Below are 26,177 nucleotides of genomic sequence, written 5' to 3'. Positions count from 1 at the left end.
AGAAGAAGGGAAGTAACCCCGGAAAAGGACTTGCTACCTCAATTCCTAATGGAAAGGGATTCCCCTTCTAAACATTAAAAACTTCGACACTCTCCCCTCCTCCCATCCCATCAATCATCACCAGATCTTCATTAAAGGTAAGTGTCAATTATTCTATTGTGTTTATTCTATTTTTATTATTGCTATTGTAATTATTCTATTGCATTAAACTTTATATTTCATGTGGTAAAAGTTTTTTTTTTTCATACTTTTGGGTGTCTTGCACGGATTAATTTGATTTACATTATTTCTTATGGGGAAAATTGATTCGCTTTCCGATAATTTTGCTTTACGATGAGCTCTCCGGAATGGATTAATGACATGAACCGGGGGTCCACTCTATATCCATACTCATTATTTATCATTTCTAAACCCATACCTCCAACTAATCCTAGTTTTTAAAGGCCTAACAACCCCCTCAACTGAGCTAGCAAGAAAACCCACACCTGCCCAGGATAAGTGAACCCCATCTCTGGCATACATGTCATTTCGGCCATAGAAGTTGTCCCAGTTGTCAATGAATGGTACTGCATTATCCTTACAATGTTTGTCCAGCCAACAATTAATACCAATTGCTCTGGATAACCATTCATTTCCATCACCCTAACTTGGCAAAATGCCACATAACAGGGCACCCCATCCCCATCTTCTTAATTATGTCTACTGCTGTCCTGAACCTTCTAACTAAATCCTCACTTCTAAGCTTGCCTACATCATTGCCTCCAGCACTGAGGCAGATAATAGGATTGATCCCATTACCGTTCATGATGTTGTCAAGCCGGCTAACAATATCCTCCATCCCAGCCCCAGGAAAGCAAACCCTGTCTCCTACTCCTATCCTTCAAGCAGAAGGCCCTATCCATACACCCAACCTGGCTATCCCAACATTTTTACCTTCCTTTGTGTCATTCATCGTGACATTCCCAGTAGTTGACTCACATTCATCGGGTAGCATGGAGAATGCATTAGATGTTTCCTCAACAGTTTCCACAGCAGTCTCCTTCTTCTTCATCATTTCTACCTTTCCATTCATCTTCTTGATCATCAACTTCGTTCCATGCTGTCCAGCCACTGTCCAGGTTCCCTTCTTGACCTGAGGACTCAACAGGAGGACTACTATGGATCCTCTTGTTTTCCTCAGTCAATCGCCATATCTCTATCTTCACTACCCTCAATTCCTCCTTAAACTGCTGGTAAAGTTGCTCGATGGAGGGCATCTTGGTTCAGTCCACAGAGAGTACATTAGTCACGTCCTCACTGAGCTAAGTACAGGTCACCACTGGAGCTAAGTACAGGTCAACACTGCAGAATAAACGCAACCCAAGCAATTAGGGTTGACCATTCTATTTACTTACATGCAAGTCATAAGAACATAAGAAAGGAGGAACGCTGCAGCAGGCCCATTGGCCCATACTAGGCAGGTCCTTTACAATCCATCCCACTAATAAAACATTTGCCCAACCCAATTTTCAATGCCACCCAAGAAATAAGCTCTGATAACTCTATCTACTCTCATATTCAAGTCCCACTCAAATTCAATCCCTCTCACTCATGTATTTGTCCAACCTAAATCTGAAACTACCCAAGGTTTTAGCCTCAATAATCCAACTAGGTAGACTGTTCCACTCATCAACTACCCTATTTCCAAACCAATACTTTCCTATAAAACTGGGATGCTTGAATGTGCGTGGATGTAGTGCGGATAACAAGAAACACATGATTGCTGATGTTATGAATGAAAAGAAGTTGGATGTCCTGGCCCTAAGCGAAACAAAGTTGAAGGAGGTAGGGGAGTTTCGGTGGGGGGGAAATAAAAGGGATTAAATCTGGAGTATCTGAGAGAGTTAGAGCTAAGGAAGGGGTAGCAATAATGTTGAAGGATCAGTTATAGAAGGAGAAAAGAGAATATGAATGTGTAAATTCAAGGATTATGCGGATTAAAGTAAAGGTTGGATGCGAAAAGTGGGTCATAAAAAGCATGTATGCACCTGGAGAAGAGAGGAATGTAGAGTAGAGAGAGAGATTTTGGGAGATGTTAAGTGTATGTATAGGAACCTTTGAACCAAGTGAGAGAGTAATTGTGGTAGGGGACCTGAATACTAAAGTAGGAGAAACTTTTAGAGGGTGTCGTAGGTAAATTTGGGGTGCCAGGTGTAAATGATAATGGGAGCCTTTGATTGAACTTTGTATAGAAAGGGGTTTAGTTATAGGTAATACATATTTTAAGAAAAAGAGGATAAATAAGTATACAAGATATGATGTAGGGTGAAATGACAGTAATTTGTTGGATTATGTATTGATAGACAAAAGACTGTTGAGTAGACTTCAGGATGTACTGTACATGTTTATAGAGGGGCCACAGATATATCAGATCACTTTATAGTTGTAGCTACACTGAGAGTAAAAGGTAGATGGGATACAAGGAGAATAGAAGCATCAGGTAAGAGAGAGGTGAAGGTTTATAAACTAAAAGAGGAGGCAGTTAGGGTAAGATATAAACAACTATTGGAGGATAGATGGGCTAATGAGAGCATAGGCAATGGAGTCGAAGATGTATGGGGGTAGGTTTAAAAATGTAGTGTTAGTGTGTTCAGCAGAAGTTTGTGGTTACAGGAAAGTGGGTGCGGGAGGGAAGACGAGCGACTGGTGGAATGATGATGTAAAGAGAGTAGCAACACTCGAGCGACGAGGATCCAAGATAACCAACCTCGAGAACAAGATCCAAAACCTTGAAGAGAAGATTACATCGGGAAGTGTTGACACAGAAAATACTCTAAAAGCAGCTATAGCCAGTCACACTGAGCAAATAACAACAATAAATATGAAGGTTGAAGAAGTAATCAAGGACTGGAATCAGAACATGCACACTCGACTAAATGAATACCTTGATTTCCAAGACGACAAAACTGAACAAGATAAGTTGTCTGATGCGGTTATAATAAACAGTCCACACATTCCTAGTGACATAACACAAGCACAGTGCAAAGAAACTGCTATCAGGATAATACAGAACCACGTACAAGTCATCGTGCAAAACAATGAAATCAAAGAAACACGTTTGCTAGGAAAACCAGGAAGTAAACACAGTATAATGATCCGACTTCATTCATACGATAAAAGAAAAGACCTAATTAAATCAGCAATTACAAAGAAAAATGGAGTGTACATAAATGAGTGTCTAACAAAAAAACGTCAAAACCTTCTGTTCAGGCTGAGAAAACTTAAACAGGAAAACAAAATACATCAGTGTTTCACGCGAGATGGGAAAATACTAGTAAGGAAAACATCAACAGGACAATATACCATCTCAAACGAACATGATTTCTCTATCTTCCTTAGAAAAGCTGACATTTCTGTAACAGATTAGATAAGTGCCCTTAATACATATATACGTGTGGTGCATATAGTGTACGTTACTATTATATTGTACATTATTATTTTTATTATTTTTCATCACTAGCTAATGCCAACTACCTCCAATACTCTATACTTCTTTCTTACTGCTATTAATTGCTCATAATTTTAAATTACAAGTCAAATCTTACTCCAAATTAATAATATTCATTATTCTTACCTGTCCATTTAATTTTGTTTATCACTACTTGTTTTTTAGTCACTTTTCATTGTGTATGCAATTAGTGTATATTCCAATTACTTTTTTGCAAGTACCAAAACTATCTTTTGCTAGCTAGTACCAACTACCTCATTTTTTTTTACTTTTTATTGTGCAATAAACTGCTCAATTTATTTAATATTACAAATCAGATCTTACTCCTAAACCAATATTATTTCATAGTGACCATCTGTCCATTTAACTTTGTTTACCATTACTTAATTTTAGTCCCTTATATATTTTCTCCTTTATTTTAGCTTTATATAACTACCCTAGTTTATATATTCACAATTGTTAAAATAATCAAGGTGCTATTCTCAGGTGCTAAAGTAGAATAAGTTCACAATTTTGCCATTATATTCCAAAGCTCATTTATTTGATTACCACTTTATTGTTCACCACAACTTATATTAGTCCCTTTTATATTATAATTTTATACTATAATTCTAACTTTAAAGAATTACCTTTATAGTACTACCTACTATCATATTTCCAAGCTCCATTATTTGATCATCACTTTATTTGTATTAGTCCCTTTTATATTGTCTCCTTTATTTTAGCTTAAAAAAAAAAAAAAAAAAAAAAAAAAGACTTAAATGAATCAAACAGTTACTGTAATTACTACACTGCAGAACAATCAAAGGCACTTCTCAGTGCCAACAACAACATAACTATCTTTAACTACAATATCAGATCTTTAAGCAAGCATTACGATGACCTCATAGCATTACTAAATTCCTTACATGCCAATATGTCCATCATTACACTAACTGAAACCTGGCTAAAGCCTGATAGTAGAGATGTCTATGCCATTCCTGGTTACACAGCCATACACAACTGTAGGCCAGACCAACAAGGGGGTGGCACAGCCATATACTACTCAGACCAACTAGAATGTATCACTAATACTTGCACAAGGGATGAACATGGGGAATATATAATAGCCAAATTCAAATCCAAATACCTACGAAAACCTCTCACATTGATAAACATCTACAGAGTTCCACAGTCAAACATTAGCCAATTTAGTCAAAACCTAGGAAGTATGATAACTGATGCACGCATGAACAAAGATCACTTACTACTCTCAGGTGACTTCAATATAAATCTCCTGCAAGACCAGGACCCACATGTTACTGAATTCACAAACACAATGAGTAACTGTATGTTGCTACCAACAGTAACAAAACCTACAAGAGTTACAGAGACTAGTGTTTCCCTACTTGACCACATCTGGACCAACACCATATCCCCTTTAAAATCAGGCATAATTACAGATAATACCACAGACCACTACCCTACTTTCCACATAACAACTCTTGGTAAACTACCCCAAGACACTACTAAAGTCACCTTCAGACTTCACAATGAGGCAGCCATTAATAACTTCACAACAGCAGTAGCAAACATTGACTGGCACACTGAGCTAGAAATCTATACAGATATTGACGAATGTATTGATAATTTTCTAAAAAAGACCCAATACCTCTATAACAAGCACTGCCCTAAAAAAACTAAACAGATGACAGCTAAGAGACTGAACAGTCCCTGGTTAACACCCAGCATTCTCAAATCCATAAATACAAAACACCAATATGAAAAACAGTACAGAATGGGTCACATAACCAGAGACCAAACAAAACGTTACTCGTCAATCCTAACCAGCCTGATAAGAAGGGCAAAAAAATTGTATTATGAGAACAGATTATCCAACTTACGAGGTGACATAAAAAAGACCTGGAAAACCCTATCAGAAATTCTGGGAACAAAAAAGATATCATGAAATAGCAAAATAAAATTAGCAAAATCAGATGAACCCCAACTCCCACCAACAGAAACAGCAAACAGACTCAATGATTTCTTCTCCACTATAGGACAAAACCTTGTCAATAAAATCCCAAGCTCAGATACCCCACCAAATGACTACCTCACAGGCAACTACACGAACACACTGTTCCTAGCTCCGACTAACCCATACGAAGTCTCCCTTATTATCAATGCACTAAAAAACAAGGCAGCAGATTTAAATACCTTACCACCCTTTATATACAAAAAAGTGTCACAGGTGCTATCACCAATCATTGCAACACTCTTTAACAAATCCATTGAATCCTCCACCTTCCCTACAGTTCTCAAAATAGCAAGGGTCACCCCAATCCACAAAGGAGGAGACCAAACAGAGTTGAATAACTATAGGCCAATATCCAACTTACACCCTCATTCAAAAATCTTCGAAAAATTAATTCATAAACGAATCTACTCCTACCTTATCTCCCAAAACATACTCAACCCATGCCAATTTGGATTCAGGCCTAATAAAAATACTAATGATGCTATTATACACATGCTAGAACATATATACACTGCAATAGAGAAAAAAGATGTCCCACTGGGGATCTTCATTGACTTACGTAAAGCTTTTGATACAGTTGACCATGACTTGCTCCACGTAAAATTGTCACACTATGGTATAAGAGGGCACTCCCTCAACTACCTCAAGTCATACCTCAGCAACAGAAGCCAATATGTGTATGCAAATGGGGCAAACTCTTCTGCACAACCAACTACAGTTGGTGTCCCACAGGGAAGTGTCCTTGGCCCTCTTCTCTTTCTCCTATACATAAATGACCTACCAAATGCTTCGCAATTACTCAAACCCGCACTATTTGCAGATGACACTACATACGTCTTCTCCCACCCGAGCCCAGTCACGCTAGCCAATACTGTAAATACCGAATTACAGAAAATATCTACCTGGATGAGGACTAACAAACTTACACTAAACACTGACAAAACCTACTTCATTCAGTTTGGTAACAGAGCTACAGATGTCCCTCTTAACATAATGATAAACGGATCACCTATCACAAAGCTAACAGAGGGAAAATTCTTAGGAATCCACCTTGATAATAGACTCAAATTTCATACACATATACAACAAATTTCTAAGAAAATTTCCAAGACTGTAGGCATACTATCGAAGATACGGTACTATGCTCCACAGTCAGCCCTCCTGGCCCTATATCACTCTCTTATTTACCCCTATCTCACCTATGGAATTTGTGCATGGGGCTCAACAACAATTAACCATCTCAGACCACTAATTACCCAACAAAAGGCTGCAGTTAGAATGATAACAAATTCTCACTACAGGCAGCACACTCCACCAATATTCAATACACTAAACCTACTCACCATACAAAACATCCATACTTATTACTGCACCTATTACATACATAGAACACTTAACTCTGATATTAACCCTCCCCTCAAACATCTCCTTGCCAACCTCAACAGAACACATGACCATAACACAAGGCACAGATCACTCTTTGATGTTCCTCGTGTCCATCTCACACTATGCAAAAGCTCAATGCACATAAAAGGCCCTAAAATCTGGAATTCATTACCTGTAAATATAAAAGAAACACTACCTGTTTATAAATTCAAGTCTCTTCTCAAAGATCACTTACTCACCCAAAACCAAATAAATACTGAATAACTGAACCTTATAAATTGTATATCTTAAATGTTTCTCACAATTATATCACATAAATGTTAAACCTAAAACCCAATCTAACAGAATACTCCATACGACTGAATGTACAACAATGCATGCAACCATATGACCTGTCTTTGTAATACTCACTTGTGCTTTATAGTAATCTGTTTACATTAATGTTTTATCACTGATTTCATCATTGCTTAGTTAATCTTAAGTTAATTTTAAGGAAGCCTGTAATGCTATGCATAGTATAAGTGGCTTTGGCATGCTGCTCTTATCTGTATTTTTTTGTACCTCTGTATGTGTGCTCAAATTGTAATAAATAAATAAATAAATAAAAAGTTAGCATATGAGAAGTTTTTACAAAGTAGAAGTGATGCAAGGAGGGAAGAGAATATGGAGAAAAAGAGAGAGGTTAAGAGAGTGGTGAAGCAATGTAAAAAGAGAGCAAATGAGAGAGTAGGTGAGATGTTATCAACAAATTTTGTTGAAAATAAGAAAAAGTTTTGGAGTGAGATTAACAGTTAAGGAAGCCAACAAATGAATTTGTCAGTTAAAAATAGGAGAGGAGAGTTATTAACCCTTTGAGGGTCGACAGGCCCTCTCCGAAACTCGTTCTCAGGGTCGGCCAAATTTCAAAAAAAAAAAAAAATTATTTTTTCTTATGAAAAAATAGTTTTTTTTTTCTAAACATTATAGGATAAACAAAAAAAATTTACCATCAATACTTACGGAAATATGGATGCATGAAGTTTGCAGAAAAAGAGCCGCGTATGGCAACAGCGGCGACTGCCGCTCACCCGGTAAACTTCAGTTTACTTGTATTTGAAGGTTTGTTGTTTTTTTCACTATTTTATTTTTTCACATAACTTATGTGGCCTATGAGACCAAAGTAAGATGCAATGTACATATATACACTCGTTGTATACAACACAATAAGCACACAAACATAATTATCAATATATTGTTTACAAAACTTGTTTACAAAAACAAACAATACAAAACATTGTTTATTATTATTGTTCTGTAATATATATACCAATATACAGTCACTGAACATATTCCTATTAGTTCTGCAGCTTGTGGAACTCTGAAACATGGTGTCATACACAATGGTGTTTTATCTTTCTCCCTCATTCTATCTCTTTCAATCTGTCTCTCTCTTTCTATCTGTCTGTCTATCTCTGTCTCACAGGTACACATAAATACAGGTATACATAGTATAAATTACCTAGGATAACCCAAGAAATCCAGACAAAGTGCTATACTCTGCTTGAAGATGTGAGTAAAAGTGATGACACAGTCTTGTGGCTCTCTCTGAGACAGAGAGCTAGACGGATAGACAGATAGACAGGGAGCTTGACAGACAGACAAATAGACAGACAGAAATGTTAGTGTACCAGTACCAGTGTACTAGTGTTCCACCCTCCTTCTCCTCCTCTTCTTCCTCCTCTTCCCCCTACTCTTCCTCCTCTTCCCCCTACTCTTCCTCATACTCTTCCTCTTCCTCCTACTCTTCCTCTTCCTCCTACTCTTCCTCTTCCTCCTCCTCCTCTTCCTCCTCCTCCTCTTCCTCCTCCTCCTCTTCTTCCTCTTCCTCCTACTCTTCCTCCTCCTCCTCTTCTTCCTCTTCCTCCTCCTCCTCCTCTTATTCCTCTTCCTCCTCCTCTTCTTCCTCTTCCCCCTACTATTCCTCCTTCTCCTTCTCCTCCTCCTCCATAGTGTAAATTACCAGGAGTCGGCAGCTGTCAAAATGACATATTGTCTCATTACTCACTCCCCCTCCCGCCTGTCAAAACAATGGGGTCGGATGCTGCTTCCCTTCCTCCATTCTATCTAATTATCTTTCTCCCTCATTCTATCTGTCTGTTTATCTCTGTCTCACAGGTACACATAAATACAAGTATACATAGTATAAATTACCTAGGATAACCCAAGAAACCCAGACAAAGTGCTATACTCTGCTTGAAGATGTGAGTAAAAGTGATGACGCAGTCTTGTGGCTCTCTGAGACAGAGAGCTAGACGGATAGACAGGGAGCTTGACAGACAGGCAAATAGACAGACAGAAATGTTAGTATACCAGCAAAAACAAAGGGAGTGCGATGTTCTTCTCATCTTTTGGTATCAGCTCTACCCTCATTTACCCTCATCAAACGTCAGCACTTATCAGATGTTATCTCCCCTTATCTTGTTACTGTCATGGGTGAACATTTATTATTACATATTATTATTATTATTATTATTATTATTATTACCTATTATTATTATTATGTATTATTATTATGTATTATTATTATTATGTATTATTATTATTATTATGTATTATTGTTATCATTACGTATTCTTCTTCTTCTTCCTCCTCCTCCTCCTCCTCCTCTTCTTCCTCCTCCTCCTCTTCTTCCTCCTCCTCTTGCCTCCTCCTCCTCTTGCCTCCTCCTCCTCTTGCCTCCTCCTCCTCTTGCCTCCTCCTCCTCTGCCTCATCCTCCTCTGCCTCCTCCTCCTCCTCCATTCTTGGAACAAGTTTGAAGAGCTTGTAGTTCATAATCACTATCACTATCATCACCAATGCTCACATCTGAGTCTGGGATTTTGGAAAATAGGAGTTTCCTCTTTGATTCTGGTACAACTGAACGTGAACAAGACGGCCCAGCACCAGAGGTGGAAGGCTGTGGGTTGTCTGGGTTTTCCTCACTATTACCCATATTATGGTCATTAGTTTCGGTCAAAACCTCACCAGAACCTTGAAACTCATCTTCACTGTCACTTCCATCTGTATTAGAACTGTCACTGGGGAACAAAAGTGTCCCAATTCGCCAAGGAGTGAGGAACTTCTTACCGCAGGGCACGGTGGAAATTGTGTACTTTGATGGCATTCCCACAATGCACCACTGGGTCCCAGATTTTTTTCCTACTGTGCACACCCACCACACAGACCCATTCTCTCAAATCTAGGCTTATCAGCCTTTTCCTGCGAGATTTGAGGCCGCTAGAATTTATGCGTACTAGTACGTCAAAAACCCCTACGCGTAAGATGTAGTACTAGTATGACCAAAACCCTCAAAGGGTTAAATGGAGAGTTAGAGGTATTGGGAAGATGGAGGGAATATTTTGAGGAATTGTTAAATGTTGATGAAGATAGGGAAGCTGTGATTTCGTGTATAGGGCAAGGAGGAATAACACCTTGTAGGAGTGAGGAAGAGCCAGTTGTGAGTGCGGGGGAAGTTTGTGAGGCAGTAGGTAAAATGAAAGGGGGTAAGGCAGCTGGGATTGATGGGATAAAGATAGAAATGTTAAAAGCAGGTGGGGATATAGTTTTGGATTGGTTGGTGCTATTATTTAATAAATGTGTGGAACAGGGTAAGGTACCTAGGGATTGGCAGAGAGCATGCATAGTTCCTTTGTATAAAGGCAAAGGGGACAAAAGATAGTGCAAAAATTATTGGGGGATAAGTCTGTTGAGTATACCTGGTAACGTGTACGGAAGAGTTACTATTGAAAGAATTAAGAGTAAGATGAAGAATAGGATAGCAGATGAACAAGGAGGCTTTAGGAAAGGTAGGGGGTGTGTGGACCAGGTGTTTACAGTGAAACATATAAGTGAACAGTATTTAGATAAGGCCAAAGAGGTTTTTGTGGCATTTATGGATTTGGAAAAGGTGTATGACAGGGTGGATAGGGGGGCAATGTGGCAGATGTTGCAAGTGTATGGCATAGGAGGTAGGTTACTGAAAGCAGTGAAGAGTTTTTACGAGGATAGTGAGGCTCAAGTTAGAGTATGTAGGAAAGAAGGAGATTATTTCCCAGTAAAAGTAGGCCTTAGACAAGGATGTGTGATGTCACCATAATTGTTCAACATATTTATAGATGGGGTTGTAAGAGAAGGAAATGCAAGGGTCTTGGCAAGAGATGTGGAGTTAAAAGATAATCACACATAAAGTGGGAGTTGTCACAGTTGCTCTTTGCTGATGACACTGTGCTCTTGGGAGATTCTGAAGAGAAGTTGCAGAGGATGGCGGATGAATTTGGTAGGGTATGTAAAAGAAGAAAATTAAAAGTGAATACAGGAAAGAGTAAGGTTATGAGGATAACAAAAAGATTAGGTGATGAAAGATTGGATATCAGACTGGAGGGAGAGAGTATGGAGGAGGTGAATGTATTCAGATATTTGGGAGTGGACGTGTCAGCGGATGGGTCTATGAAAGATGAGGTGAATCATAGAATTGATGAAGGGAAAAGGGTGAGCGGTGCACTTGAGAGTCTGTGGAGACAAAGAACTTTGTCCTTGGAAGCAAAGAGAGGAATGTATGAGAGTATAGTTTTATCAATGCTCTTATATGGGTGTGAAGCATGGGTGATGAATGTTGCAGTGAGGAGAAGGCTGGAGGCAGTGGAGATGTCATGTCTGAGAGCAATGTGTGGTGTGAATCTAATGCAGAGAATTCGTAGTTTGGAAGTTAGGAGGAGGTGCGGGATTGCCAAAACTGTTGTCCAGAGGGCTGAGGAAGGGTTGTTGAGGTGGTTTGGACATGTAGAGAGAATGGAGTGAAACAGAATGACTTCAAGAGTGTATTAGTCTGTAATGGAAGGAAGGCGGGGTAGGGGTCGGCCTAGGAAAGGTTGGAGGGAGGGGGTAAAGGAGGTTTTGTGTGCAAGGGGCTTGGACTTCCAGCGGGCATGCGTGAGTGTGTTTGATAGGAGTGAATGGAGACAAATGGTTTTTAATATTTGACGTGCTGTTGGAGTGTGAGCAAAGTAACATTTATGAAGGGATTCAGGGAAACCGGCAGGCCGGACTTGAGTCCTGGAGATGGGAAGTACAGTGCCTGCACTCTGAAGGAGGGGTGTTAATGTTGCAGTTTAACCCTTTCAGGGTCCGTTCCATAGATCTACGGCTTTACGTTCAGGGTCCAAACTGTAGATCTACGCCAAAATTCTAGCGGCATCAAATTTAGCACAAGAAGTCTGGTAGGCCTACATCTGAGAGAATGGGTCTGGGTGGTCAGTGTGCACACCATAGAAAAAATCTGGACGCCCGCATGGCTTTGTGGGAACGCCAGCAAAGTAGCTTTGTTCACAGTGCCTGGCGGCAAGGAAGCTCTCACTCCCCACTCACTCTCGGGGCGAATTCTGACTCTCCTCTTCACAACTTACAGTTCTAAGACTGATGGAAGTGGAGCTGAAGACTAATTCTATGGTTTTGAACCATATGGTACCATTGTGCAATATGGTACAATGGTACCACATGGTACAATGGTGCCATGTCATACAATGGTATCATATGGTACAATGGTATCATATGGTACAATGGTACCATATGGTACAATGTACCATATAGTACATTGTACCATATGGTACATTATACCATATGGTACAGGGACCCTAATGGAAATAAGTCTGTCTGGCTTTTTTGGGTTATCCTAGGTTCTCCAAACATATGCTGCTAAGTATGATATTCTATGTAACTTTATTTGAGTATAACTAAATAAACTTACTTATGATGCCACATGCACTTGACTAAGTTTATTCAGGTGTACAGAAATACAATTACATAGATTATCGTACATAGCAGCATACGTATAAAATCTTAGGATAACCCCAAAAAGTCAGGGTGACTTATTTCAATAGTTATCCCTGTATCTGTACCATATGGTGTCCTGTACTGTATGGTACCCTGTACCATATGGTACCCTGCACCATATGTTATCCTGTACTGCATGGTACCCTATACCATATAGTACAATGTACCATATGGTACCCTGTAACATTTGATACCGTGTACCATATGGTCAATAGGTGTTGGTGGCATGAGACACCAGCTAAGACTGAGTGAGTGGCAACGCAAGCTAGCTACTGACTCCGCAGTTTCCCAGACAAAGTGCTTTGTCATCCACCTCAAGGAACACGTCAGGTTCCTGTACACTTGTAAATATATAATAGAACATTACTATTATACAACATTTTTGCATATTTTTGTTATAAACAACTATTGTAAACAAAATAATAATGAAAATATTAGTGTTTGTTCTGTTGAATACAACAGTACCATATGGTACAATGAACGATATGGTATGACTGTACTGTATGGTACAATGTACCATATGGTACCATTACACCATATGGTACCATAAGAAACCATCGCACCACATGGTACCATTGTATCATATGGTACCATTGTACCAAATGGTGCCATTGTATCATATGGTACCATTGTACCATGTGGTACCATTGTATCATATGGTACCATGGTATCATGTGCCATTGTGCCATATTGTACCATATGGTACCATTGTATCATATGGTGCTATTGTACCATATGGTACAATTGCACCCTATGGCACCATTGTACCATATGGTACTGCTGTATTCAACACAAAAACCGCACTAATATTTTCATAATTTTGTTTACAATAAACTTGTAAACAAGTTTTGTAAGCAATATAATGATAAACAAATTAGTGCAGTTATTGTGTTGAATACAATGAGTGTACACTTATACAATATACATTATAATGGTCCCACAGGCCACAAATGTTACTAGAAAAAGAAAAAAAAATAGAAAAGAAAAGAAAAAAGTATAAAAAACGTAAAATAAAAAATGGGATTTTGCGGAAGTCACTGATGTTGCCGCCACCCGGTCATTTTGGGTCAACTTCCCACCACTGTATCTCGGTAAGTAATGATCAGAATTTTTTTTTTTGTCTTATTACCTTCACAAAAATATAACTCTTTAATTCTTTAAGAAAAAATATTTTTTTTTTTTTTTCAAAATTTCTTGGACACTGGAGCACCACTTCAGATTTTGGCCTTGGATCCTGAAGGGGTTAAAAACTGTAGTGTAAAGCATCCTTCTGGCTAGACAGTGATAGAGTGAATGATGGTGAAAGTTTTTCTTTTTCGGGCCACCCTGCCTTGGTGGGAATCGGCCAGTGTGTTAATAAATCTAAATCTAAACTTGTCTAATTTGAATCCATTAATGCGAGTTCTCTCTTGGAGAGATATCCTCAAGATCATATTTATATCCCCTTTATTAATACCCATCTTCCACTTATACACTTCGATCAGGTCTCCCCTCATTCTTTGTCTAACAAGTGAATGTAATTTAAGGTCTTCAATCTTTTTTCATAAGGAAGATTTCTAATGCTATGTATTACTTTAGTCATTCTACACTGAATGTTTTCTAACAAATTTATGTCCATTCTGTAATATGGAGACCAGAACTGAGCTGCATAATCTAAGTGAGGCCTTACTAATGATGTATAAAGCTGTAATATAACCGCTGAACTTCAGTTGCTTACACTTCTTGACATAAATCCCAGTAATCTGTTTGCCTTATTACTTACACTTAGGCACTGCTGTCTTGGTTTAAGGTTGCTGCTTATCATAACCCCCCAAGTCCTTTTTGCAATCTGTATAGCTAAGTTCTACATTATTTAACTTATAAGTGCTAGAGTTGTGGACACTTCTGAGCTTCAGAACCCTGCATTTATCTACACTGAACTGCATCTGCCACTTTCCTGACAGTTATTGAGTTTGTCTAAATCCTCCTGAAGTTCCTTGATATCTACGTTTAAATCAATTAAACTACCTAACTTTGTGTCATTGGCGAATTTGCTCATTACACTAGTAATTCCCTCATCAAGATCATTGATATATATTATAAACAACAATGGGCCTAAGACTAATCCCTGTGGAACGCCACTTGTTACGAATGCCCACTCAGATTTAACCCCATTTTTGAACACTCTCTGCTTCCTGTCTGTGAGCCATGACTCTATCCATGACTGCACTTTTTCCCCAATGCCATGAGCTGCCACTTTCTTTAACAGTCTTTGGTGTGGTACTCTATCAGAAGCCTTACTAAAATCTAAATAAACAATATCAAATTCTTTGTCATGATCAACAGCCTCAAAAGCTTTACTGAAGAAAGTTAATAAATTAGTTAGACAAGAACGGCCTCTCGCGAATCCATGCTGAGTATCATTAATCACATTATGCTTATCCAGATGGCTTCTCATAATCTTAGCTATAAGTGACTCAAGTAATTTGCCTACAATTGAGGTTAGGTTTATTGGGCAGTAATTTGAAGGTAACGACTTGTCCCTTGATTTAAAAATAGGAATTACATTAGCCATCTTCCACACATCAGACACTACACCTGTTTGAAGAGATAAATTAAAAATATTAGTTAACAGTTCACAAAGTTCCATTTTGCATTCCATAAGAGCCCTTGAAAAAACTCATCAGGGCCCGGTGATTTATTTTGTTTCAGACGTTCTATTTGTTTCACAACCATTTCACTAGTGACTGTGATGTTACATAATTTATCTTCTTCAGGTCCACTATAAAAATTAATTACTGGGATATTGTCAGTGTCTTCCTGTGTAAAAACTGAGAGAAAATAATTATTTTTAGAATCGAGCACATTTCATTCTCTTTGTCAGTAAGATGCCCCAAATTATTTTTAAGAGGACCTATCTTATCCCTAACTTTTGTTCTATACACCTGGAAAAAACTTTTTGGGCTAGTTTTCGAATCCCTAGCAACTTTAATTTCGTACACCCGTTAGCTTTTCTTATCCCCTTTTTAACGTCCTTCTTAATGTCAATGTACTGATTCATAAGATGACCCTCACCTCTTTTGATACATCTAAAAATTCTTTTCTTCTGCCCTAAAAGATATTTGAGCCTATTATTCATCTATTTTGAGTCATTTCTATTTGATCTAATTTCCTTATGTGGGATAAATGTTCTTTGGGCAGCATGTATTGTGTTAAGAAAGCTGTCATACTGATAGCTCTCTTCATTATCCCAGTCCACACATGATAAGTGTTCTTTAAGCCCATTGTAATCTGCTAAGTGAAAATCTGGGACCGTTACTGAGTTATCCCTACTATCATACTTCCATTCAATGCTAAAGGTAATAGATTTGTGATTGCTTGTGCTGAGTTCCTCTGTAATTTCTATATTATTGACAAGGGTTTCCTTGTTTACCAGAACCAAGTCAAGCAGGTTATTTCCCCTTACAGGTTCTGTCACAAACTGCCTCAAAAAACAATCCTGAACTACTAAGAAGTCGTTAGATTCTAAATTCCCAGTCAAGAAATTCCAATCAATATGACTAAAGTTAAAGTCTCCTAGAATTACAGTGGACCTCTGGTATTCGATATTAATCCGTTCCTGAGAGCTCATCGAATACCGAAAATATCGAAAAGCGAATCAATTTTCCCCATAAGAAATAATGGAAATCAAATTAACCCGTGCAAGACACCCAAAAGTCTGAAAAAAAAAAAATTTCCACATGAAATATTAATTTTAATACACACAAACTGAAGAAGACATGCACAGTTACATGATACTTACCTTTATTGAAGATCTGGTGATGATTGATGGGATGGGAGGAGGGGAGAGTGTGGATGGTGTTAGTGTTTAGAAGGGGAATCCCCTTCCATTAGGACTTGAGGTAGCAAGTCCTTTTCCGGGGTTACTTCCCTTCTTCTTTTAATGCCACTAGGACCAGCTTGAGAGTCAATGGACCTCTGTCGCACAACAAATCTGTCCATAGAGCTCTGTACCTCCCGTTCCTTTACGATTTGACTAAAATGGGCCACAACATTGTCATTGTAATAGTCACCAGCACGGCTTGCAATAGCTGTGTTAGGGTGATTTTCATCCATAAAGGTTTGCAGTTCAACCCACTGTGCACACATTTCCTTAATTTTTGAAGTAGGCACAATGGATTCCACAACTGGAATAGACTTCTCAGGGTTAGCCCGAAACCCTTCAAAATCTTTCTTAATTTCCATACTAATTCTCACCCTTTTTACCACAGGGTTGGCACTAGAAGCTTTCTTGGGGCCCATGGTGACTTATTTTGCAGAAACAAGCACCAAAAACAGTGATAATATGGAATGTACCAAATGTATCCTTAGATGTGCACACACTGGCTGGCTTGTAAACACTGGCACACACAGGGCAGTTCAGGCCACATGTGGACACGTCTCGTACGAATCATATCGAATACCGGATTTTCAATCGGATACTGAGGCAAAATTTTTGCGTTAAAATGCATCGAATACCGGATTTATCGAATACCGATGCCATCAAATACCGGAGGTCCACTGTGCTACATTATCGTGCTTTGTGGCCTTAACAATTTCCTCCCATAGTAGTCAACCTTGGTCCCTATCTAAGTTTGGGGGACGGTATATTACTCCTAAAATCAATTTTTCATGCCCCTCTGAAAATTCTATCCAAACAGACTCTGTATATGTTACTTCAGACTTAATACCCGTTTTTATGCAACAGTTCAAGTGATCTCAGACATACAGTGCCACCCCACCCCCTTCCCAATACTTCTGTCTACTTGGAACAATTTAAAAACCTGAACATGACATTCCGCAGGCATGTCCTGACTTTTTGAATTAAACCATGTCTCAGTTATGGCAAATACATCAATGTTACCTGCAGTAGCAACTAATCTCAACTCGTCCATCTTATTCCTAGCACTATGGCTATTACCATAATGTATTTAAAGACCCTCCTTTTTCGTTACCTTTCCTGCTCATTTCTGTTTTTCCACTAAACCCATTACTGTCCTTGTCACCTAGTGCCACTGGCTCTCCAATATCCACCTCATTCTGCCTATTACTAGTTTCCCTAGAACTCATAATATTACTACACTGGGACTTCACTGTTTTCCCGTCAAAACCCATACCACTAACTATTCCTAGTTTAAAAGCCTAACAGCCTCTTCCACTGCAGTTGCCAGTGCCACCACCCCAGCCCTAGATAAGTGGACCCCATCCCTGGCATACATGTCATTTCTGCCATAGAAGAGATCCCAGTTATCAAAGAATGTTACTGTATTTTCCTTACAGTATTTGTCCAGCCAGTAACTGACAAGAATTGCCCTGGACAACCATTCATTTCCAACTCCTCTCCTTGGCAAAATACCACATATGACAGGGTTCCCACCCTTCCTCCTGATTATCTCTACTGCTGACCTATACCTGCTAATCAGGTCCTCACTCCTATGTCTGCCAACATCGTTGCCTCCAGCACTGAGACAGATAATAGGATTGCTCTCATGATGTCATCCAGACGGCTAACAATATCCTTCATCCCAGCCCCAGGAAAACACACCCTCTGCCTCCTACTCCTATCCTTCAAGCAGAAGGCCCTATCCATGTACCTAACCTGGATATCCCCAACAACAACGTTTTTACCTTCCTTGGTGTCGTTCGTCGTGCTATTCCCAGTAGCCAACTCACATTCATCAGGTAGCACGGAGAATGGGTTCGATGTTTCCACAACAGTTTCCTGGATCTTCGTTGATTCTACCTCTCCATCCATCCTCTTGATTCTTAACTTTGTTCCATGCTTTCCTGCCACTGTCCAGGTTCCTCTCTTGACTTGAGGATTCTCAACAGGAGGATTGCTACGAATCTTCTTGTTTTCCTCAATCAGTTGTTGTATCTCAAGCTTAGCCATCCTCAGTTCTTCCTTTAGCTGCTGGTAGAGTTGCTCAAGAGAGGACATCTTGTTCAGATTCACAGAGAGCACACAAGACACGTCTTCACAGAGTTAAGTACAGGTCAACACTGAGTGGTGGACAAATATGTGAGTGGGAGGAGCATGAATGTATATACAATACATATACATGTTTTACGATGTTTTCATATGTTTTGCGATTGTTCATGGTTCAATAGGTTAAGGAAGCAGTATTGTATTAGATTTCCCTACAATATACAGTGGACCCCCGCATAACGATATTAATCCGTTCATGAGAGCTCATTGTTATGCGAAATTATCGTTATGCGAATGAATTTTCCCCATAAGAAATAATGGAAATCAAATTAATCCGTGCAAGACACCCAAAAGTATTTAAAAAAAAATTTTACCACATGAAATATACATTTTCCTACATACTAAGAGAAGGATACATGCATAATAGTAGAGTAGTACATGCACAGTATATATTGTGCATGTACTACTCTACTAAATGAAGAATAAATGACACTTACCTTTATTGAAGATGCAGCAATGACTGATGAGACACTGTGTCCTGGGAGTGCCTTTTCCTCCTGAGTACTGTAGGTCCTGTTTGGCATTTTCTTCCAGAACATGCCTTATCACACTGTGTATGCCACTACGATTCTTAAATCTCTCAAATCAACCTTTGCTGGCTTTAAATTCACCAATATGAGCACTAGTTCCAGGCGTTTTTCCCTGTTCACCTGGGTGTTAGTCGACTGGTGTGGGTTGCATCCTGGGAGACAAGATTAAGGACCCCAATGGAAATAAGTTAGACAGTCTTCGATGACACTGACTTTTTTGGGTTATCCTGGGTGGCTAACCCTCTGGGGTTAATTGTTTCTTGGTATTCTCAATAAGCCACACCAACAACGGTGCTACAGCAGCAGCAGCAGCTGACAGTGCTACAGCAGCAGCAGACGATGCTATAGCAGCAGCAGACGGTACTACAGCAGCAGCAGCAGCTGACGGTGGTACAGCAGCAGCAGCAGCTGACAGTGCTACAGCAGCAGCAGCAGCTGACAGTGCTACAACAGCAGCAGCAGCTGACAGTGCTACAGCAGCAGCAGCAGCTGACAGTGCTACAGCAGCAGCAGACAATGCTACAGCAGCAGCAGACGGTACTACAACAGCAGCAGCAGCAGCAGCAGCAGCTGACAGTGCAGCAGCAGCTGACAGTGCTACAGCAGCAGCAGACGATGCTACAGCAGCAGCAGACGATGCTACAGCAGCAGCAGACGGTACTACAGCAGCAGCAGCAGCAGCAGACGGTACTACAGCAGCAGCTGACGGTGGTACAGCAGCAGCAGCTGACGGTGCTACAGCAGCAGCAGCAGCAGCTGATAGTGCTACAGCAGCAGCAGCAGCTGACAGTGCAGCAGCAGCAGCAGCTGACGGTGGTACAGCAGCAGCAGCAGCTGATGGTGCTACAGCAGCAGCAGCTGACAGTGCTACAGCAGCAGCAGCATCAGCAGTTGACCATGGTACCACAGTACAGTGGACCCCCGGTTAACGATATTTTTTCACTCCAGAAGTATGTTCAGGTGCGAGTACTGACCGAATTTGTTCCCTTAAGAAATATTGTGAAGTAGATTAGTCCATTTCAGACCCCCAAACATACACGTACAAATGCACTTACATAAATACACTTACATAATTGGTCACATTCGGAGGTAATCGTTATGCGGGGGTCCACTGTATTTCGATAATATTTCTCACCCTTTTTACCACAGGGTTGGCACTAGAAGCTTTCTTGGGGCCCATGGTCACTTATTTTGCAGATAAAATCACCAAAAACACTGTAATAATATGAAATGTTACGATTGTATGCTTGGATGTTACCGCGGAGGCTGGCTTGTAAACAATGCCACCGGCGGAACATGTGAGGCTGGCTTAGGCCGCACATTAGACGCGTCTCGGACGAATAGTGTTGAGCGGGTTTTTTAGCGGTATGTGAGGCAAAATCTTAGCGATAAAATGTATCGGTATGTGGATTTAACGTTATGTGATGCCAACGGTATGCGGGGGTCCACTGTATTGGGGCACCAAACATTTGCAATTTATCAACATTGGTGAGGCTCTTGATCCCCAACCCTCACGAATGTTGAGGGAGACTTGTATAAAAAAAACCTTGATAATAACCATTGTGTAACATCTTTTCAATTTTGATACCACTGGCAGTGTCATCCTGCCAGAATGTTCTATAATGTATGCCCTAAGTAAAGAGAAACAATTCTGGAACATGTATAATGCATGTTTGGCAGGCCAGCTGGTTGGGTGGGTGGCTGGCTGGCGGTATGCTGGCTGGCTGATTTGCTTTGACTGTCTCTATCTCCAGTCTGTTTGTATCTATCTCTGTCTCTGTCTATCTGTGTTTCTATCTGTGTCTCTATCTCTGTCTCTGTCTGTCTCTGTCTCTATCTCACAGGTACACATAAATAGTTATACATAGTGTAAATTACCTAGGATAACCCAAAAAATCCAGACAAAGTGCTATACTATGCTTGTAGATATAAGGCATAATAAGCATGACTGGCAAGTAACACACATTTTCACTTGTTCAGGAATCAGACCTGACGACTCTGCATAGTGTAATACCTGTTGGTTCATGAGCAGCTCTTTCTCTGAGACAGAGAGACAAGTAGAGAGACAGGAAAACAGAAACACAGATAAGCAGAGAGAGAGATAAACAGACAGAGCTAGACAGACAGATAGAAACAGACAGACATGTTTACATGTAACAGTGAAAAACAAAACCAAGGCAGTGCATGATAATCAAATGTCACTTTACAAGTATCACTCCACTGGCAGTGGAGTGACACTCATCTTACACTGTGCTTCAAGGAGCTTCATATATACCCCAGCATTTCTAAAACATTGCTGGGACCTGGCAAAGAAGGCAAAAATAATTTCTTATTTTTAAATGCATTTTTCTTATTTAAAAGCCCATAACTCAAAAATTGGGGTGTTTTTTGGGGGGCTGGAATGGATTAATGGCATTTCAATTAATTTCAATGAGGAAAATTGATTTAACATACGAGCAAATTGAGTTATGAGCTTGGTCACAGAACGATGATCTGCATGGATTTAGAGAGTGGTTGCGTGAGTGATGAGAGTCCATGGAAACAATTTGTTGCTGTCATTCCTCACCATACTCCCACATCTTACTTATTGTCACATTCCCTAACACACAACAGTTTGGATTGACCCAGTAATCTTGACCGACAGATTTGCACTGATCATATAGTTCTAGCCTCTGGCAACTCCTTTCACCATGACACAATGTGAAAAGTTATCAAAAATTCTCTACTGTAGCACCATACTCAGGACAGCATACAATTTCAGTTTATATCTATCTTATGTGGTTAGGGTAAAAAAAAAAAAATAAAGTGATGGAGTGGAAAAGAGTTGTTTCAGGTTCCCTTTATTTGCTTGTATAATATTTTCAATTATTCACCCCATTTTTATTTATTAACCTAAAACATTCTTACCTGACTCTCTATCATGTCCCAACTGTGTAATCCTAATGCCAACATTCGCAGCATTAATACCAATACAGAATTCTCCTGAAAAGCAAGAATATTTAGATTACTTTCAAAAATTCAAAATAAATTTGCCTTTAAAAATCATTACAAAACATCCTTTATGGCCCTATTATTATTTTTTGTTCATTTTTTTTTTTACCATACTGGCCATTTCCCACCAAGGTAAAGGTGACCCAAAAAAGTAAACACATTCACTGTCATTTATTCAATTGCTGTCTTGCAGAGGTGTGAGGACATCACAATTCAAATAATCCCATGAACTGCAACATCCCTACTCAACCTTCAGAGTGCATGCATTGTATTTCCCACCTCCTTTAAACACAAAGTACGAGTAATGGTAAGAAAGATCCTGGAGAGTATAATCTAGGTGTACATTATTGTCAATGAATAAGCCATTACTTAAATTGAGTACACTCATAATTCACAACTCGAAATGCACTATTTATTTCTATCAGTGCAGGAAGGGTGAATGATTTTACCCTTCCTGCAATGGTGAATGATTTCACCAAGACACAGCCATCATGGGGAAGAAATATCAGGGAAGCCTGATGATATGTTTGGTCAACTAATGCTGGACATTGATGCAGGAATGATGTAAATATCTTCATATGACAATGAAAATCTGATATTTTTATGTATGTATGTGTGTATAGTTCCTTTGTATAAAGGCAAAGGGGACAAAAGAGAGTGTAAGAATTATTGGGAAAAAGTCTGTTGAGTATACCTGGTAAGAATTAAGGGCAAGATGGAGAGCAGGACTGCCAATGAACAAAGAGACTTCAGAAAGGGCAGAGGATGTGTAGACCAAGTGTTTACATTGAAGCATATACGTGAACAGTATTTAGATAAGGGTAAAAAAGTTTTTGTTGAATTTATGGGTTAGGAAAAGGCATATGATAGGGTGGATAGGGGAGCAATGTGGCAGATGTTGCAAATGTATTGAACAGGTGGTAGGTTACTGAAAGCAGTTAAGGGTTTTTACAAGGATAGTGAGGCTCAATTTAGAATATGTTGGAGGGAAGGAGATTATTTTCTAGTAAAAGTAGGCCTTAGACAGGGATGTGTGATGTCACTGTGGTTGTTTAATATATTAATGGATAAGGTTGTAAGAGAAGTGAATGCAGGGGCATTGGGAAAGGTGTGGGGTTGGAAGAAAAAGAATCTAACACAAAGCTGGAGTTGCCCCAGTTACTTTCTTGATGGTGATATGGCACTTTTGGGAGATTTGGAAAAGAAGTTGCAAAGGTTGGTGGATGAATATGGGAGGGTGTGTCAAAGAAGGAAACGGAAAGTGAACATAGGAAAGAGCAGGGTGATGAGGGCAACAAAAAATTTAGGTAAAGAAAGACTGGATATCAGATTAGATGGAGGGAGTATGGAGGAAGGGAATGTGTTCAGGTACTTGGGGAATGAATTTGTCAGCAGATGAGTCTATGACAGATAAGTTGAACCATAGAATTGACAAGGAAAAAAAAGGCGAGTGGTACAGTGAGGCATTTGTGGAGATAAAGAGCATTATCCATGTAGGTAGAAAAGAGGAATGTATGAGAATACAGTGGTACCAATGGTCTTATATGGATGTGAAGCAAGGGTTGTGAATGTTGCAGCAAGAAGTAGGCTGGAGGCAATGAAGATGTCTTGTTTGAGGGCAATGTGTGGTGTGAATATTATGCAGAGAATTCATAGTTTGGAGATTATAAGAAGGTGCAGGGTTACTAAAAGTATTATCCAGAGGATTAAAGAGGGGTTGTTGAGGTAGTTGAGACATTCAGAGAGGATGGAACAAAACAAGATGACTTGGAGGACATATAAAGATGTAGTGGAGGGAAGACAGGGTTGTCATCCTAGGAAAGGTTGGAGAGAGAGAGGATAAAGGAGGTTTTGTGTGTGAGGGGCTTAGACATCCAGCAAGCACATGTGAGCATGTGAGATAGGAGTGAGTGGAGGCCAAGTAGCTTTTATGACTTGACATGCTGTTAGTGTGTGATCAAGGTAACATTTATGAAGGGATTCAGGGAAACAGGTTAGCCAAATTTGAGTCCTAGAGGAGGTAAGTAGTGCCTGCACTCTGAAGGAGGGGTGGGGATATCTGCAGTTTGGAGGGGCATCCAAATTGTAGTGTCGGTGAGCCACTGGCAAGACAGTGATGCAGTGAATGATGGTGAAAATGTTTCTTTTTCAGGTCACCCTACCTCAGTGGGAGATGGCCAGCATGTTTAAAAAGATTGTAAAACCAAAATATCACTGGCGCATTTATGCTGGTGTAACCAACAGGTGATCATTTTTCTTCCCAAATTAACTACACCATAAAATTGTAAGTTTTATCAGATTCCACTAATTTTCCTTTCATATAATTCATAAAGAATGGTCTTTGTCAATCTGTAAACAAAAATTTATTTTTCAATTTGTTGTCACATAAATTTCCGGGTATGCTACAGTCAGTGATGGGCACAATTCTGCTAATCCGCTAAATAGCGGGACTAAATTTTTGTTTAGTGGATTAGCGTTTCTGCTAACTTCGGAAACCGTTAGAGGACCAATTAGCTTCAACTAAATAAAGTTCCTCTAACTTGAGTGTGCTAAAAAAATCACAGGTTGGCAGTAGGAAAGCAATGCCTTTTCAACGGCGCACGTGTTTGTTCCTGTCTGTTGTGGGCGTTTCTCTAGCAGTCAGTCAGGCATGCTATTGGCAGACTATGTGTAAACGTGACTTGTCACCACAGCAGCAGCAGTATCTGAGCAGCATTGTTATAGTCTTACAGTGTCAGCGATCACCGGGGTGCATTGTCACTTATTGTTATGAACAGGGGAGACGTTCTGTTAGGTTAGGGTGTTGTTGAGGAGTCTACAGTGGCTGTAGTTGAAGCAGAGGCTGCTCAGGCTGAGGGCCAGGAGTTGCAGAATCCATGGCCCTACCTGGATGACTATTTTGTCCTCAAGTCAAGGAATACGAAAAACGCCAATGTTTTGTACCTCTTGTGCGTCATGTGCCAGCCCAAGGAGACCATCATTAAGGGACAGGCGGTGAGCCTCTACAACTTGAAGTTGCATGTTAAGAGGAAACACCCAGCGCATGCCATCAAGTTTGAGGAGAGAATCAAGGCTGGATCTTTCCATGGAAAACACGGGCAATCTTCTTGTGGCAGTGCCACCAGCAGAAGCAGCAGCCAGTTGTCACAGCTGCCTGCAGAGAAAGCATGCCATACAACCACTGGCGAAGTGTTTGTTGCTGCTGGCACTAGCGTCTGTCAGTCTGTGGTGGACACAAAAGATTGTGGACCTATTTGTCTGCAACATGCTACCACTGCATGTAGTGGAATCCCCCACTTTGTCAGCCAGATCAAGACGCTGAACCCCAGCAAGATGTTGATGTCCCGCCGCACCCTGGGCAGGAGGATTTTGGTCAGCCATAAGCAGCTGGAGGAGTATCTTATAAGGTATTTATGAGTTATAAGTGCTTATTAGACTACTAGTACGTATCGCTTTTTTGATATTTTCTTAATTCTAGTAGGTATTGCAAGTTATGACATTTTAGAAGTGTACATTACTTTTCCCAGTGTTGTAAAGTAACGAAGTAAAACTATCTGAGTACTCTACTTCAGTAACTTTTCTCTGTTCTTACTTTTCAAAAATTGCTGATGATGTAATGAGTAACATATCATTATCAGATTGTAGTAAAGTAAAAGCAATAACAGACTTCAGTACTAAAGTAAAAGTAGTGAGCAATTTCAGTACTTTTTAAAAAGCAAATACCGAAAAAAGTTACTTAAGTATGTAGATTACTCAAGTAGTTTTACTTCATTACTTTACAACACTTGTGCTTATACTCGAGTATTAAAGATGAGTACTGTCTTCAACACTTGTGACCCCATGGCCTGGCTCGCAAAGCTCTCGCTTCACACACGGAGGGCATGGGTTTGATTCCCAGTGGGGTAGAAAAA

General features: G+C 39.8%; 1 protein-coding gene and 1 pseudogene across 1 annotated transcript in view; one reads left to right on the top strand and one right to left on the bottom strand.

The window, feature by feature from the left end:
* NELF-B (negative elongation factor B) overlaps positions 1 to 26,177 on the bottom strand; it is a gene marked incomplete at its 5' end in the record, with an annotated part of 239,586 nt that overhangs the window by 144,312 nt on the left and 69,097 nt on the right. The window contains 1 exon segment of the mRNA XM_070087477.1: positions 22,183 to 22,257. Coding sequence (XP_069943578.1) covers positions 22,183 to 22,257 — 75 coding nt within the window.
* On the top strand, positions 22,982 to 25,683 carry LOC138853104 (uncharacterized; annotated as a pseudogene).

The sequence above is a fragment of the Cherax quadricarinatus genome, chromosome 22, assembly GCF_038502225.1.
Source record: "Cherax quadricarinatus isolate ZL_2023a chromosome 22, ASM3850222v1, whole genome shotgun sequence".
NCBI lineage: Eukaryota > Metazoa > Arthropoda > Malacostraca > Decapoda > Parastacidae > Cherax > Cherax quadricarinatus.
The sequence above is the reverse complement of the archived record's forward strand: the minus strand, read 5'-3'. Positions and strand labels throughout refer to the sequence as shown.